Here is a 17,128-nt window from a genome sequence, read left to right on the forward strand (position 1 = left end):
CGGTGCGTGGATGTTTTCCACCGGCTCCCAGGTTCGAGCCTCGGGTCCATGACCCTTCCAATCCACTAAATAAACATTTTTGCCACGGACAAACCTGCGCCCTACGATGGCATTAACCTCAAACTTGTCAGACGATAAGTCTGACGACTCGGCTGATGACTCAGAAAACCGGGCCATGTGAACTGGTTTGAGGAGGGCACATGAAACACATCCGAAATGGCTAAATGTGGAGGAAGGGCCAGGCGATAGACCATGGAGCTAATTCGCTCGAGGACCTTGAATGGTCCAATGTAACGCGGCGCGAACTTGGGGGACTCGACCCGCAGTTTGATATTTCGGGTGGAGAGCCACACCATGTCGCCAGGGGAGAAGCTTGGAGTGGGTCGCCGATGCGTGTCGGCGGACGCCCTCATCCTTTCCTTAGAAGCATGGATAGCATCCTGAGTGCGATCCCAAATGTCCCGGGCCTCCACTGCCCAGTCTGTCACCCTGGAGTCAGTGGAGGACACTGTCATCGGGACAGGGACGCGTGGATGTTGGCCGTAGTTTAGGAGAAAGGGCGTCTGACCAGTGGAATCAGCCACTGCATTGTTTAGGGCAAATTCGGCCCATGGTAGCAAGGATGCCCAGTCATCCTGCCTGGCAGAAACAAAATGCCGTAGGTAGGTGACCAAGGTCTGATTGGCTCTCTCGACCAATCCGTTCGTCTCGGGATGGTAAGCGGAGGACAGATTTAACTCGATGCTGAGTAAGCTGCAGAGATCCCTTCAAAACCGAGACGCAAACTGGGGACCTCGATCACTAACGATTGTGTATGGCATGCCATGTAGGCGGAATACGTGCTTGATGAACAAAGTGGCAAGACCACAAGCGGAAGGCAACCGTGCGAGTGGCACCAAATGCACCATTTTGGAAAAATGGTAGGTGACCACCCAGATGACCGTACTGCCACCAGACTTGGGCAGGCCAACCACGAAATCCATGCCAACCATCTCCCAAGGTCTATCCGCCACTGGCAGGGGATACAGCAACCCCGCCGGCCTCTGTCTAGAGGGTCTGTTCTGAGCACACGAGATACATGCTTGCACGTATTCCTTAACATCTCGAGCCATATGTGGCCACCAATATGACCTTGCCAGGAGTTCGGTGGTCCATTTAGTACCAAAATGACCACCCACCCTGGAAGCATGTGCCCAGGCGAGGACCTCAGGATGTAGCTGAAGAGGCACCAAGGTCTTGCCTGGTGGCACTGACTCGAGAGCCACTGGAGCCACGGTCGTAAAACTCTCCGGCGGGAGGATTAACCGAGGCTCAGCCTCCCCTTCGTCTGCCGAAACCACCGAGCATGAGAGAGCATCCGCACGGACATTCTTCTCTCCTGATAGGTGAAGCGGAAGCGGGAGAAGAAGAGCGACCACCTGGCCTGGCGAGAGTTCAGGCGTTGGGCCATCTGTAGGTAGACCAGATTTTTATGGTCCGTATAGACCTGGAAGGGAAACCGTGCTCCCTCCAGGAGATGTCTCCACTCTGAAAAGGCCAACTTCATGGCTAGCAGCTCCCTGTCCCCGATGGAGTAATTCTTCTCCGCCGGTGCAAAGGTCTTTGAGAAGAAGCAGGGATGCTTCCGTCCTTGAGCATCCTTTTGGAAAAGGACTGCTCCTTCACCGACAGAAGAGGCATCTACCTCCAGTATAAATAGTTTCTTCACATCGGGACGATGTAAAATGGGAGCGCCAGCAAAATGAGATTTTATAGCCGAGAAGGCCTTGGAGACCTGTTCGGTCCAAGCATTAGGGTTAGCTCCTTTCTTCGTGAGAGCAACCAAAGGAGCAACCAGTGTGGAAAAGTGAGGTATAAACTGGCGGTAATAATTGACGAACCCTAAAAAGCGCTGCACCGCTTTGAGTGAATGAGGTTCTTGCCAATCCATTACCGCTTGCAGTTTGGCAGGATCCATAGCCAACCCCTGGGCCGAGATGATGTAGTCCAGGAACGGCAAGGACTCCTGCTCAAACTGGCACTTTTCCAGCTTGGCGAAAAGGGAATTTGCCCATAGACGGTCGAAGACCCCCCATCTCTTCGGTGAGTAGCCAAATCTGGCGAAAAGATGAGAATGTCATCCAGATAGACCACCACCGAGGTAGAGAGCATGTTGCGGAAGACGTCATTGACGAAATCCTGGAAGACAGCAGGCGCATTACAAAGGCCAAAGGGCATGACAAGATATTCGTAGTGGCCATCCCTGGTATTAAAGGCTGTCTTCCACTCGTCTCCTTCGCGAATGCGGATCAGGTTTTATGCCCCCCGTAAATCTAGTTTCGTAAAGATCTGGGCCCCTCGCAACCTGTCAAACAGTTCAGAGATCAGCGGAAGAGGGTATTTATTTTTTACAGTTATGGCATTGAGACCTCTGTAGTCAATGCAGGGACGTAACTCTCCGCTCTTCTTCTGAACGAAGAAGAAGCCTGCACCAGCCGGCGACACCGACTTTCTAATAAAATCCCTAGCCGGGTTCTCCCGGATGTATTGTGACATAGCTTCAGTCTCGGGGAGTGATTGTGGATACACACAGCCTCTAGGAGGTTCTGTGCCTGGCATGAGGTCTATCGGGCAATCGTATGGACGGTGAGGCGGGAGCGTCTCTGCAGATTTTTTGGAGAAGACGTCCGCGTACTGGTGATAGGGTTTAGGTAGCGCGGAGAGATCCGCAGGCACTTCAGTGGAGGCGACTTGAAGACTGCCCCTCAGACACCTTCCCTCACAGTCCTTGCTCCAGGCGAGTATCTTCCCTGTCGCCCACTCGATATGAGGAGAGTGGCAACGGAGCCAGGGAACCCCGAGAAGCACCTGATCGATGCCATCGGGCAAGATGAGCAGGGACAGAGTCTCACGATGAGAGGGTGAGATAAAGAGCCCAAGTGGAGCTGTCTGATTGGTCACCTGAGAGGGTAACGGTGCTCCGTTAACCACCCTGATGGTCAGAGGCTGTGGTAATAGTACCAGGGGAATGGCGTGTTTCTGGGCAAGGTAGAAGACATAAAGTTCCCCTCGGCCCCAGAATCCACTGTAACCTCTGCCTCCCAGGTGGAGGACACACTGTCTAAGATGCCCCGGAATACCAGTTTGGGTGAGAAGGGTTTCATATTGGACTGCCCACCACCTACGGCCACTGGACGTGGACGTTTTTTCGCCCGTAGAGGACACGTGCTAGCCGGATGACCAAACTGTCGGCACTGATAGCAACGTACAGAGCTTCGCATCGGCCGTGGCTTTGAGCCGGTGCGAGACACCTCCATAGGTTCGGAGGGTAAAAGCTCCTGTGCGGGGTATGTTAGCGACTCGGTGAATGTGGGAGCCAGTGAACCTTATGTCTGGATTGTGCCCGTTCCAACCCGCGCTCCGTAAACCGGAGGTCAATGTGGGTGGAGACGGCAATCCTCCAGACTTGCGGGAACCTCCCTGGTAGCTAGAGCGTCTTTAACATGCTCCGCTAACCCTTTCCAAAACACCGGGACTAAAGCTTTGTCCAGCCACTCTAACTCGGAAGCCAATGTCCGGAAGCGGACGGCATAGTGGCTGACCGAGAGTGAGCCCTGTGTTAGGGATAGCAATTGCAGGGAGGTGTCGTGCGTGATCCGTGGCCCCAAAAAGACCTGCTTAAGGGCCGTGAGGAACTGAGCAGCACCCTGAACCACAGGATCATCACGTTACCACAACGGTGTAGCCCACTGTAATTCCCGGCCAGACAAGAGTGACACAATAAAACCCACCTTAGCCCGCTCTGTAAGAAACCGTGCAGCCAGTAACTCGCACTGAATTGAGCACTGGCTCACGAATCCCCTACAGGTGGCGCTGTCACCCGAAAACTTGTCTGGAAGCGGGAGGCGAGTAATTGTCGGCGTGGGCAAAAGTGCCGGCACACGCGAGACAGCCTCAGCGACTGTCGGAGCGGCAGCTAGCGCAGTATTCGCAGCTGAATTGGCGCTCTCAATAGCCGCCAACCTGCTCTCCAGCTGCCGAATATAGCGCTGCAACTGCTGCACGTCTGCCATTACCAGCCAGACCCTGGCGCTAGTGTAATGTTAGGGTCGGCGGAACGCACCAGATATAAATAATAGAAGGTGTGTTCGCCGCCCGGGGTCCACCGTGCGGTAGATAAGACCACTGCTGGACAATGGCAGATACACCACAAGGTGAAGTACTGCGCTCGGGTTAACGTCACCCGAACGCTAAGAGCGGCTCTGTTCAGACACAGAGTCGCTTTACAGAAAGCAGTACAAAGGCGCTGGCCCTGTTAGCCTCACAGGATAACCAGCGGGTGGCGTTGCAAACGCAACCGCCACAGGACGCTGCTTCCACAGCGCGGAAATAACTACAGCCGCTATATGACGGCGCCAGAAGGCCGGTCACCGACGGACGCTAGTGTGCAGTGTAGGAAGCACAGTGGCACTTGGTTCGCCAGTAATGGGAGCTGACTATCACCAACACTGTCACCATTCGTATTATCAGAGGGAAGGGGTTTCTTAATAAGTCAGTCACCAGAACATGCATCCATCACCATCAGCATAATATGCTACACTAGCGCATGGCCGAGCCGCCATGCGGGCTTTTTATAGCCATGCGCTTCCGGGACCTTCCAGTACCCTGGAAGGAACCAATCAGATCCGACGCAGGACCTGAACACGTGACCTCTGCTCTCCAGTTAGAAGTCAAGTTGCGGGCATGCCCAGTAGCACGGCACGAGGACTTAGCCTCTGGAGCGGTTCCCTGCTGAGCAGGTTGCGCTACCATTGCTGCACCAGAGGTGGCTGCAACATCCAGGCTCACAGAACAAGTCTAAGCAGCACGCCTGGCTTGCTGTGATTGCTGAGCAGGGCCCTGAGCGGAATGGGAGACCGCTGAATGTACGCCTCTGGATTCCTGCTTTGCAGAGCCAGAAATACGACGCCTAGCAAGTGGCCAGTGTCAGGCAGCTGCTGCGAAGGCAAATAAAATAATGGGATGCATTAAAAGAGGCATAGATGCTCATGAGGAGAACATAATTTTACCTCTATATAAGTCACTCGTGCGACCACACTTAGAATACTGTGTACAGTTCTGGTCTCCGGTGTATAAGAAAGACATAGCTGAACTGGAGCGGGTGCAGAGAACAGCGACCAAGGTTATTAGGGAACTAGGGGGTCTGCAATACCAAGACAGGTTATTACACTTGGGGTTATTTAGTTTGGAAAATCGAAGGCTTAGGGGTGATCTTATTACAATGTATAAATATATGCGGGGACAATATAAAGAACTTTCTAATGATCTTTTTACTCTTAGACCTGTGACGGGGACAAGGGGGCATCCTCTACGTCTGGAGGAAAAAAGGTTTAAGCATACTCACAGACGCGGATTCTTTACTGTAAGAGCTGTGAGACTATGGAACTCTCTGCCATATGATGTTGTAATGAGTGATTCCCTACTAAAATTTAAGAAGGGACTGGATGCCTTTCTTGAAAAGTATAATAATACAGGGTATATGCACTAGTTTCCTTAATATTGCGTTGATCCAGGGAGCTAGTCTGATTGCCATATGTGGAGTCGGGAAGGAATTTTTTTCCCCAATTTGAAGCTTACTGTTTGCTACATGGGTTTTTTTGCCTTCCTTATGGATCAACATGTTAGGATAGGATATGGGTTGAACTAGATGGACTTAAAGTCTTCCTTCAACCTTAATAACTATGTTACTATGTTACAAAGCTTTGGTACAGTATGAGCCCATAGATTCCTTTAGAGATCCATACCACAGGGGTCTGTAATATGGTTGTGCGTCATCGTGACAGGAGTGACTAGTTATATGTTCATTACTCTAAACTTAAAGTGTACTCATGGTTTTCAGTTTTTAAACATGTTATTCCCCCTTTAAAAGTTGGCAGATTGTTGGGGTCTTGGTACATACCCTGCCTGAGACCTCCCCACTTACAGTATGTTTAAAAGATGGCTCACAGGCACGCACTTCTGCTGTGCACACAGCACACAGATAGAGGGGAGTACGGGCTCAATAGTAAGTCTATGGTCCATACACCTCTCTGTGCAAGCGCTCATGCAGAACTGAGTACTTATGAGCTGTCTTTTAAAGATTAGTAAACATATGCGTCATGAGACCTGCAACACGTTTAAGGTATAATAAAATATAAAAAAATAAAAAATATTAGGTAATCTCAGTTTTAAATCACACTGTTTAGAGGAACGAGCATATTTTGTGTTTATCAGTATCAAAAAAGAATAGTTAATTCCAATAACCTTACATATTGTTGAACAAGAAAGGAAGAAGCTTGAAAATCTTTGTATGAAAAGTAAAGGAATCTTTGGAAACACGTTTTGGTCATTTAAAGGATGTTTTGCTTCCTGTTAATTGTTAGGATTAAAAAGCAAATCAACACTCCTACCAAAGATCTGGTCTTTAAAGATGATTTGAAAAAAATAAATTTATTTAGAATAATAGTTACATTTTAAAAAGAATTACAAATCTCCTTAATTATGGGACCTCTAAAGAAATACTCTGACGTGCCTAAAGACTGTAGTGAGCAATCCTAAGCCTTTTTCATAATCATGCAGCCCCAGCGGCACTGAAAAGCTTGATATGCATTTATCAGTAAAGCTGTACACAAACAGTATAGTACAGGACATATATTTTTTATATCTAACTATTCAAACATCGGAAACCATATAGAGAAACAGCTGCATACGTCTGTCTACAAGGTCAGCAGAAATGGTTCAGCTGGATGCATACGCTGTACAGTGTGATTTGATGCTGATAAAGAAAATAATATAGTTATTATAGTCTATAATTAAGTTATGTTATATGCCCGCATTCTCCACCACTTGATATGGAAATCTGCGCTCCTAGCAATGTTCTGGTCTTCAAATGTGATTTGAATTAAAAGAAATGTATTTAGAATAATAGTTACAATTAAAAAGGGATAGCTAAGAGATAAAAAGACATTCAGTATATGGAGACCTGTATGAGTATGAGAGGCGGATCTCCATATGCGGCAAACCGTAAAGCCAAAAACAGTAGTCCATCAAAAAGTAGAATTATTTAGTTTGAAATCTCAGATTTAACTAATAATCACTATTATGCATGAATAAGGCATCATTTTATGTTAGTTAAAAGAACACCAGTAGTATGCCTCACTTCGAAGCATTATACATTGCCATACACCCAAATGTAAAGCATAAAATCACATATTGTACCAGGCTGGCCAAGATTCAGTGAATGTCCGGCACTTCAATTTCCAATTATTGTATCTGCAAACCGCTGCATTGTCTAATTTTCCTACATGCCGAAAACTAAACAGCAGAACTCAGCAGATAATGTGCATTTATATACAATTGGCCTTGTCAGCACTGTTGGCCATCTGCGAATAATGCCAAGCACAGGGGTATTATATTTTCTTCCAGGTTTCTTTAACACTGCAAAGCTTAACAGAACCTCTTGCATAGAAGATCGGTGCTTTAAAGGCCATATATAGTTGTGCTCAAAAGTTTACATACCCCGGCAGAATTTTTGCTTTCTTGACCTTTTTCAGAGAATATGAATGATAACAGCATAACTTTTTCTCCACTCATGGTTAGTGGTTGGGTGAAGCCATTTATTGTCAAACTGCTGTGTTTCCTCTTTTTAAATCATAATGACAACCCAAAACATCCAAATGACCCTGATCAAAAGTTTACATACCCTGGTGGTTTTGGCCTGTTAACATGCACAGAAGTTGACACAAATGGGTTTGACTAGCTACTAAAGGTAACATCCTCATCTGTGACCTGTTTGCTTGTAATCAGTGTGTGTGCATAAAAACTGAGTGAGTTTCTGGGATCCAGACAGACTCTTGCATCGTTCATCCAGCCACTAATGTTTCTGGATTGTGAGTCATGGGGAAAGCAAAAGAAATATCAACGGATCTATGGGAAAAGGTAGTTAAACTGTGTAAAAGGGATACAAAAATATATCCAAGGAATTCATAATGCCAGTCAGCAGCGTTCAAACTGTGATTAACAAATGGAAAATCAGGGGCTCTTTAAAAAGAAAACCATGGTCAGGTAGACCAACAAAAATTTTGTTCACAACTGCCAGAAAAATTGTTCAGGATGCAAAGAAAAACCCACAAATAACATCAGCTGAAATACTGGACTCTCTGAAAACTAGCAGTGTGGCTGTTTCTAGATGCACAATAAGGAGGCACTTGAAGAAAAATGGACTGCATGGTCGAGTGGCCAGAAGAAAGCCATTACTGCGCAAATGCCACAAAGTATTTCGCCTAAAATGCGCAAAACGGCACAGAGACAAGCTTCAAAATTTCTGGAACAAGGTAATTTGGAGTGATGAGACCTAAATTTAACTTTTTTCCACAACCACAAACAATGCATTTTGAGAGAGGTCGGCAAGGCATATAATGAAAGGAACACCATTCCTACTGTAAAGCACAGAGGTAGATCGTTTATGTTTTGGGGATGTGTGCGCTACAAATGCACAGGAAACTTCATAAAAGTTGAAGGAAAGATGAATGCAGCACATCATCAGTAAATACTGGTGGCAAATTTGCAATCATCAGCCCGGAAGCTGTGCATGGGACATACTTGGACGTTCCAACATGACAACGATCCAAAACACAAGGCCAAGTCGACATGTCATTGGCTATAGTAGAACAAAGTGAAGGTTCTGGAGTGGCCATCTCAGTCTCCTGACCTCAATATCATTGAGCAACTCCACGGAGATCTCAAGTGCACAGCTCATGCTAGACAGCCCAGGAATTTACAGGAACTGGAGGCTTTTTGCAAGAAGAGTGGGAAGCTTTACCATCTGAGAAAATAAAGAACCTCATCCACCACTACCACAAAAGATTTCAAGCTGTCATTGATGTTAGAGAGGAATACACGGTATTAAGAAATGAGGTATGTAAACTTTTGATCAGGGTCATTTGGATGTTTTGGGTTGTCATGGTTTAAAAAGAGGAAACAGTAGTTTGACAGTAAATGGCTTCACCCAGCTACTAACCATGAGTGGAGAAAACGTTTTGGTGTTATCATTCATATTCTCTGAAAAAAGGCCAAGAAAGCAAAAATTCTTAGACATGCAAACTTTTGAGCACAACTGTATAAGGCCTTATAACAGTAATACATAAATTCTGTTGTATTGTTTGGGTTTTAGAGGGTGAAGTTGGTAATAAGCTTATAACTTTTTCCATTATATTACTTGTTCCTGGCGCTGCTGTTATTAAATATCAGTATTCTGTTTGAAAAGCGTCCATACCTGATCTGGTAGTTGATGGTTTCGACACACTACGGGAACAGCTTAGTGCGCTTTATGTGTAACATGCCACTGATCTAAAAATTAATGGGACAGATCACTCTGTATTAATTTAACTGATTAATGAACTCTTAGCATTTTCCAACTAAATAAGCATCCTAGGTGTTATAATCCCAAATTTCATGAAGTCAGAGATCCTACAACTATTACATTGCCCACCATAACTGTACTTTTTCCTTTTATAGTGATGAAGACAACAAACCACTTCAGGGCAGTCAGACCTCAATAGATGGAACCATAAAGCAACAGGAGAGTGATGACAGTCTTGTGGATTACGGGGAAGGAGGAGAAGGACAGTTTAATGAAGATGGCTCCTTTATAGGGCAGTATACTGTTAAAAAGGACAAGGATGAAACAGAGGGTAATGAAAGTTCAGAAGCCACCTCACCGGTCAATGCCATATATTCCCTCGCATAGGACAATTTCCACTCCCATCCTGTCTCTGATACTACCACCTCCATGTCTTTGCCTCTCTAAACTCTCCTGGGATTACAAGATACCCTTTCCTCCCAGCTAGATTACAATAAGAAACATTCAACTGCGCAGATTCCTACTATCATTACAACCTCATTTGCAGTTGGGAAAACCGCCAGTAGACATGGAATCAAGGACAGCTATCCTCTTCTACAGCTGCTACATTCTTTGTCCACCATCATGCACAGTATTACCTGCCGGGAGATCTCCCTTAGCCATGCCTTTCAATCTATTGACTGTAGTTCCATTCAGTTCCACAGGAGGAAGACATAGTCAATGCGGTCTGATGTTCATTCTCTACGGGATTCATCCTAAAAAAAGAAGAATTATCGTCTTTCACCTCAAGATGATAGTTTTGCCCCCAGTAGATGACAACTTCTGATTGGGTTGAAAGGAACATGTATATTTTTTATTTTGCAATGTGATAAAGCAATGGGATGGGCGGTCTAAAACACCTTGTTAACTAATCCCCATCTAGCAAAGCGGTTATGATAACTATTAATTTCCCCTACCTCTTTATTTTTAATGTGAACTTTTTTGTTGTGCTCCAGAGTGTTCTGTAATATAGACCATATAGGGCAATAAGGCACTCTGGATTTGTGTTGCTTCATTATCATTCCCCTCTGGACAGTATTGAATCCTCTTCTATAACTGCTTGTGGGAACCTGGCACTGCAATTGGACATGCCCCAACATCATGGAGCGGTTGTCCATTGATTGTAGCTGCTACCGTCACATATCTCGTTGTCTGATTTTCCACCGGCAAATTTCTGCCATTAACTCTATTTGCTGCCAGAAGGATATGAGGGGAGCCACACAGTAAACCATATCAGAGGATATTAGGTAAATGGTACTAAGGACACAATTGTCCCCATTAGTTACATCTGTCCTTAATCTTTGTGCCACTAACTACTGTATCTATGCAGAAAATGTGTCCATCCATGTCCTCTGTTATTTTTTTTGTTGATTTTTTTCACATCTCCCAGTTTTAACTCATTTTTGTTTTGGGGAAATATTACGCAATGGTGCCAGAATGGGTGGAAAGGAGCCATCAATAATACTGGGGGCCTGTTCCTTTTGGCACCCAGGATTTGTGTAAATGATTGTGAATATGATGAATGTTGTGATCTTGGAGGTGGCACTGCTGCTAATTGTGACAGCAGGTGCACCAAGTGAATGTGTGTAACGCTGGCATTGCTGCTGCGTATGTGTACATATGAATGTGTGTTTCTCGGGAGAGCATGGCAACCTTGCCGAGTTTCCGCTGTATGTATGTTAAGGTCATTGCAAAGGTGCAAGTAAAATAGGACTTACAGATGTGCTATCCCTGCTGAACCTGAGCTAATAATGCCTTTGGTGTGCAAGGAGGAGGCTGGAACTTCCACTGCTGTACCTGTGAATACATATCGGGTTTGGCAGAGTGTGTACATATTAAGGGGAGCTGGCACTGCCTTGGTATATTTAAAGCTGTATTCTGAAGCTTTGCCAAATCTGGCCTTAACAATCACCAGAAACAAATGCTATCCACTGTGTAGTGACGCATAGAAGCTCCAACCGCTCGATTTCTGTAACACACACACTCTGCCTTGTCTCTCCTTTTGCACTAAAGACTCCTTCATATCTTTTGTTTGAGTATGTCTTGTAAATAGCGACTTACTGTATATCCATATTTAAATACCACTCAAAGAAACACTAATATATTTATATCTTCTTCACTGTACATTAACCGCTAGCATAATACTGGACTCTATATAGTATGAATTGGGTAGCCCATATTGGTCTTTGATGCTGAAAGGGTTAATTGCACACCACGAGAGGAAAAAAAAACCACAGTGCGTCGTACGGAGACTCATCTTTTTCTTTAGCGCTTTTTTCTTTGCCATTCTTAACTTATGAAAAATTTACCGAAAAAAAAACCCTCCCATAGGAGAGTTGCCCGACTCCTAGATGCTGAAGAGTCCTGTCCCTGATAAAGAATGAGATATCAGTGTTTTCACAAAAGAACCTCCTGCTGAATTTTCTTTTTGTTATGTTTTTTTTTGTTGTTTGGAGCAAGCAGAGAGCTGCATGTCACTAATCAGTTTATATCTGTCTGTTGTCTGTTCCTTGTTTTGTCTTTTTTAATCACTGTAAAACAATGAAATAAATTCCTTTCTTTCTATTTTTTTCTCTTATTTTAATGGGTAATGATGATCTGATTAGTTATAAGTCTTGTTATCATAGAACTTTTCTCAAGGGCTTAAAGGAGTTGTCCTGCAATTAAAAAGCACTCCCACCAAACTTTTTATTGGATTAACCTGTGTAAATGTATATGTAGCGTAAAGTGTTGTAGTATGCTCATCGATCACCATCCCTCCTTGTTTTCAGCGCCTCTCCAATCCTTTTCTGGGTAATATGGCAGCTATTCCGACTCGCCAGCTCACGGTGGGTTCTATGTGTGAACCGGAAGTCACAATATAACCCGATGAAGCCTTGTCCTGACGCTTTGTCAACGTACATTGGAAAAGCCTCTACTGACTCACATATAGACCCCAGTATGAGCTGGAAAGTTGGAATATCGGTCACGTGACTCAGAAGAGGATTGGATCGGCAATGGAAACCAGGGAAGATGGCCATAAGTGAGTATAATTACCACACTTACATTACATTTTATATGCATTTACCCTGGTTTAGCAATAAAAAATATGATGGAATTGATTCTTTAATAATTTCTTTCACAATAGAAACTTATTAAACTGGAATCATTGATGTGAAATGTTCCAGTGTGTATATATTGCTATCATATACTTCTTGTGGCGCTCAGTGGTTGTGTGTGAGACATACTGTAATACTGACCATTAGGGGGCACCACAAGAAAAATAGTTCTCCGAAAAATTGGCCTCATGTCAAGAATTTAACTTCATAATGTAATCACAGGAGCATTTTTTATAACATTTTGTTGTACTATGTGTTATTTTTAGGCACCGTGTAATCATGGTGATCACGCTGCTTTATTCAATAACTTGGAAGGATGACCTATCAGACTGACTGTCAGTGATCTGCAAATAATAGAAAAGATTGTTGCATCATACCGCCTAGTGGGACAAAAAAAAAGAGTATGTATAATAAAAGTTACAACCAATGTCAGGCCAGTAAGGAGCAACTATTGAGTCATTAAGATCTCATTTACTGACCTGTTTGCACAGGCCATCAGGCAATGATGGAGTCAGAAAGACTGCTCCTACAATCAATATGTCCCACATTCAGTATCATGGTATGTATTGGTAGCTCATGTCCCGTTTACATGGGGTGATGCTGAGAACAATCATTTTTATGCGCGCATAGAAATCCAATCAACATTATGCTAATTCTTGGTTATGATTAAAGTGCTTGTCTGGTCCAAACCGATAAATCTGTAGTCACTCTGTGTGACTGCAGACATATGAATCCCCCCAGTGCACGCACTGTGCGCTATTATGATTCTCAGGGAAAGGAGGATATGTATGAGTTATACATACACCCAGCCAGAGCCCATCGAGTGGCCACATCTGGTCAGCCCATTGGACGGTCGCATCTCTAGTTGAGGTGTGGCCATGCCCACTAGTCGGGATGTGGCCGGGAGTATGTATAACGCATACATAGTCGTCGGTCCCGGCTCAGAAACCAGCGAATTCCCGCAGTGCACAATGTGTGTGCTAGAGGCATTCATAAGTCTGCAGTCACACAGAGTGGCTGCAGACATATCAATTTGGTCCGGACAACCACATTAAGGGTGGAAAACGGTAATTCAGCCTTATGTACGGTTTTGTTTCTTGTATTTTAAGGAATCAAAATACATTTTCTTTTTGAATACTAGACTATATCTCTCTGTGGACTAAAATACTTCTTGTTTATTAGAGCCCAAAGTCAGGGACAATAACTTTAACAGGCATCCTATAAAAAAAACACCTATTTATACATTCATATTATTTACATCCGTCAAAATGTATTTAGAATTATGTGTTAATGACACTTTCTCGTCTGTATTTCGGATGAGACTCGCCTATACTAGTCAATGAGTGCAAAGAAAAAACTTAGATCCCATACAGATCATCTGAGTTGTACCCTATTTTTACCATTTTTTGCAATTATTAATATAGGAAATGGTATTTGATTGAATAAATTTTACATATTACTGATGTATAAATACGAGATGTAAAAAATGGACAAAAGTATGACCAACAGATGGCACAAGGATGACAAATTCAAATGAAAATCGTTTTTGCTATCTCATGGGCACTGCAGATCTAGTAAGTCTCTGAATACTGATCTCTGTATAACCCCGCCCACACCACTGTGGCAGCTTTCTGCCTATGTACAGTGTACACAGAAAGCTACCAATCACGGATGAGGCTACACAGAGCTCATGAATACTAAGGGTACCATCACATTTAGCGATGCACCAGCGATCCCTACCACGATACGACCCGGTCAGGATCGCTGGTGCATCACTAAATGGTCGCTAGTGAGCTGCCAAACAGGCAGATCTCACCAGCGACATAGCAGCGGTCGGCGGTCGTTACTTACCTGTCAGACACGGCGCTGAAGACGTCCTCCCGCCCGCGTCCACGCGTCACTCAGCGCCAGCAGGAAGCGGCCGATGAGAAGCGGCCCAGGACGTTCTCGCGCGATCAGCGATAGCCAGCGGGGGAGCCGGTCGGAGGTAAGTATCACACATAGTGATATCGTTAGCAATATCGCTGCTGCGTCACAAAATCGGTGACGCTTTAGCGAAATCGCTAGCGATCTCGCTTAGTGTGACGGGCTGATAAAATCACTGTTTTATCAAAACTACAGCAAGCAGCCCATTAACTGACATCACTGGAATCAGGGTCTCTGTGTCTACAACTCAGATTAGGTGGCAAAAACCTGGTTACAGATTCTCTTTAATCATGAATATACCCAATCTTCATGGTAAATGACTCATGATGCATTTAAAAGGCATTAAAGATTTTACTGCGCTGAAAATCTGTGATGTTATTTTAAAGGATCTACAATAAATATTTTTAATGTATCTGAGAAAGTCCATAGGTTGTTAACAGTCAGCGACTTCAATGTTCTACAAAGCATGATCCTTCGTTCTCTAAAGATTCAAGCAAATGGACGTGTGAGCTGCCATTGCTTGTTATTATGTGCCTGTAGTATATAAATAATAATATAAGAGCAGTGCGCTCACAGCTATAACTCATTTCTATTCGACCCACGTTTCTTTAAAGATACAAAAAAAATTCTGGTCTCCAGAACATGACCGGGACATTATATACGACCCATATTCTCAAACTGATCTGTCTCCATAGTTTGGTGAAGAGATGCTTCAAAAACATGTTATCACCGATCCATGGGCTCTACAGGATAGGTGATTGCTTAGGTCCGTCTATTAGAAACTGCACCTATCGGAAGAATGAGGAAGTTTTATCCCTGATAGGACACTTATCCCCATTTTAAAATGCAGCGGCAGGTGGGATGTCTGACCTCAGCTCGATTCATTCTCTTTGTGGCTTCCAGAAAAAAATAAGGCGCGCTCGCAGCCACTGAGGGAATGAATCAGTGGTCAAGTCTAACATGCCACTTCAGTCCAATGGGGATATACAGTAAGTTCCACATTCTGCCGATTGGCGCCAAGCAGACAGACCCCCTCCAATCAATACGTTATCACTTATTAGGTGGAGAGCTGATTACTTTTTTTTTTCAAGGAGAACCAATATAAGTACATCTCTGCTACTGTGTATTTAATCTCGAATGGAAATAAAGAATCTTCTAATTAATATCATAGAGAACAAATGACTGCTATACACATCACAAACCACTATAGCAAGACCAATAATACCACATACAGGGAAGAAATACCACCAAAGCATGACCAGACCAAATAGTGACCGAATAATACCTCATACAAGGAAAAAATACACCACACCATGAACAGACCACATAGTGACCGAATAATACCACATATTACCAGCATATAGTAAACAACAGGCTTATATCGGGTCAGAAACCAACCTATAATAACCAATCGAGCGTGCGGACGTGGGGATTCATGGATCGAGATAAAGGCGCACTATAAAGATACAGGTGTATATATATATATACAAGAGCAATATACAAGTATACAGTAGAAGTGTAGTACAAGGGTAGGGTACAGATTGTTAGGCGTCGGATTCCTGTAGCTACACAACAGGAATCCAGAGCCTCACATACTGCTTTGCAGCAAGTCACTCCTGAGGCTAAGTCCCACTGCCGCTCTACTGAGCATGCTCATGAGATGATCTCCCATTGGAGCTCGGGAGTCACGTGCTCAGGTCCTTCCCCTGATCTGATTGGTCCATCTCAGAGATCTGGAAGGTCCCGGCAGCGCACGGCAATAAAAGGACCGCATGGCCAAATGGCCATGCGCTAGTATAGACATTACTTGCTAGATGTGTGAAAGGTGATGGATGTATGATTCTGGTGACTGACTCATTTGAAACCCCTTCCCTCTGATATTACGCATGTGGATAAAGAATTAGTTCAGCAGTCAGCGCCAGTCAGTGGCAAGCCTTAGGCCACTGTGCACACCCCGCCTCTACACTAGCGTCCGATTGTGCTACTCCTCACGGCACTATCGTCTCGCAGCAGTGTGCTACACTGCGCTGCAGCTGCAGCTCTCTTTGGCGCCCGCAGTAGCGACGCCGCACACACGGTAGGTCTAGACAGATGCAGTTCCTTCTGCCTTTGGTCCTGCACCTGTGACCTGATACCGTGTGTGCATATATCTGAGACCTGTGACGCTAACAGGCTCAGCCCTTTTGTGTTTACCCTTACTGGCATCTCTGTGATTAAACAGTGATTGCTCTGCGCACCTGGGTGACGTTTAACCCCGTGCGCATTATACTGCCATATAGCACGTCTGCCATTACTCAGCAGCAGTTATAACACCTTCTGCACGGTGGACCCCGAGCGGCGAATGCACTGTATTATTTATTTTATTTAGTGCGTTCCGCCGTTCCTAGCACAGATAGATTACAATTACCGTGTTATGTAGCATGTGACCACAGGGAGGCGCTGATGGATCACAGGTCCAAATCTTTGTTACGTGATTCATTGGCAGCATCAGCTAACGGGCCTCCTGCCAGTAGAAAAACAGTACAAAATGAGGAGCAGCCTATTATCCCTTAGGCTGCTCCCTCCCACACGCTGCACCAACCCCTGGACTGTGCCGCCTCTCTCCTCCCATATATGAGAGCATGGTTTTCCATCCAGAACCATGAATGCTAATAACTTTCCGCCCGAAGCCCTAAATAGGATGACG

The 17,128-nt window shown here is 44.8% G+C and overlaps 1 protein-coding gene across 13 annotated transcripts in view; it reads left to right on the forward strand.

Moving 5' to 3' along the window:
- The window catches only part of NFASC (neurofascin), a 194,297-nt gene extending 182,314 nt beyond the window's left edge, over window positions 1-11,983 (forward strand). For all 13 annotated transcript variants that reach the window (XM_073587192.1, XM_073587177.1, XM_073587183.1 and 10 more), the window contains one exon: window positions 9,535-11,983. In XM_073587192.1, coding sequence (XP_073443293.1) covers window positions 9,535-9,766 — 232 coding nt within the window. In that variant the 3' untranslated portion in view covers window positions 9,767-11,983. The remainder of the gene's footprint in view (window positions 1-9,534) is intronic.
- The last annotated feature ends 5,145 nt before the right edge of the window (window positions 11,984-17,128 follow it).

This window comes from Dendrobates tinctorius, unplaced genomic scaffold, assembly GCF_039654945.1.
Source record: "Dendrobates tinctorius isolate UK_male_01 unplaced genomic scaffold, ASM3965494v1 ptg000098l, whole genome shotgun sequence".
Lineage (NCBI taxonomy): Eukaryota > Metazoa > Chordata > Amphibia > Anura > Dendrobatidae > Dendrobates > Dendrobates tinctorius.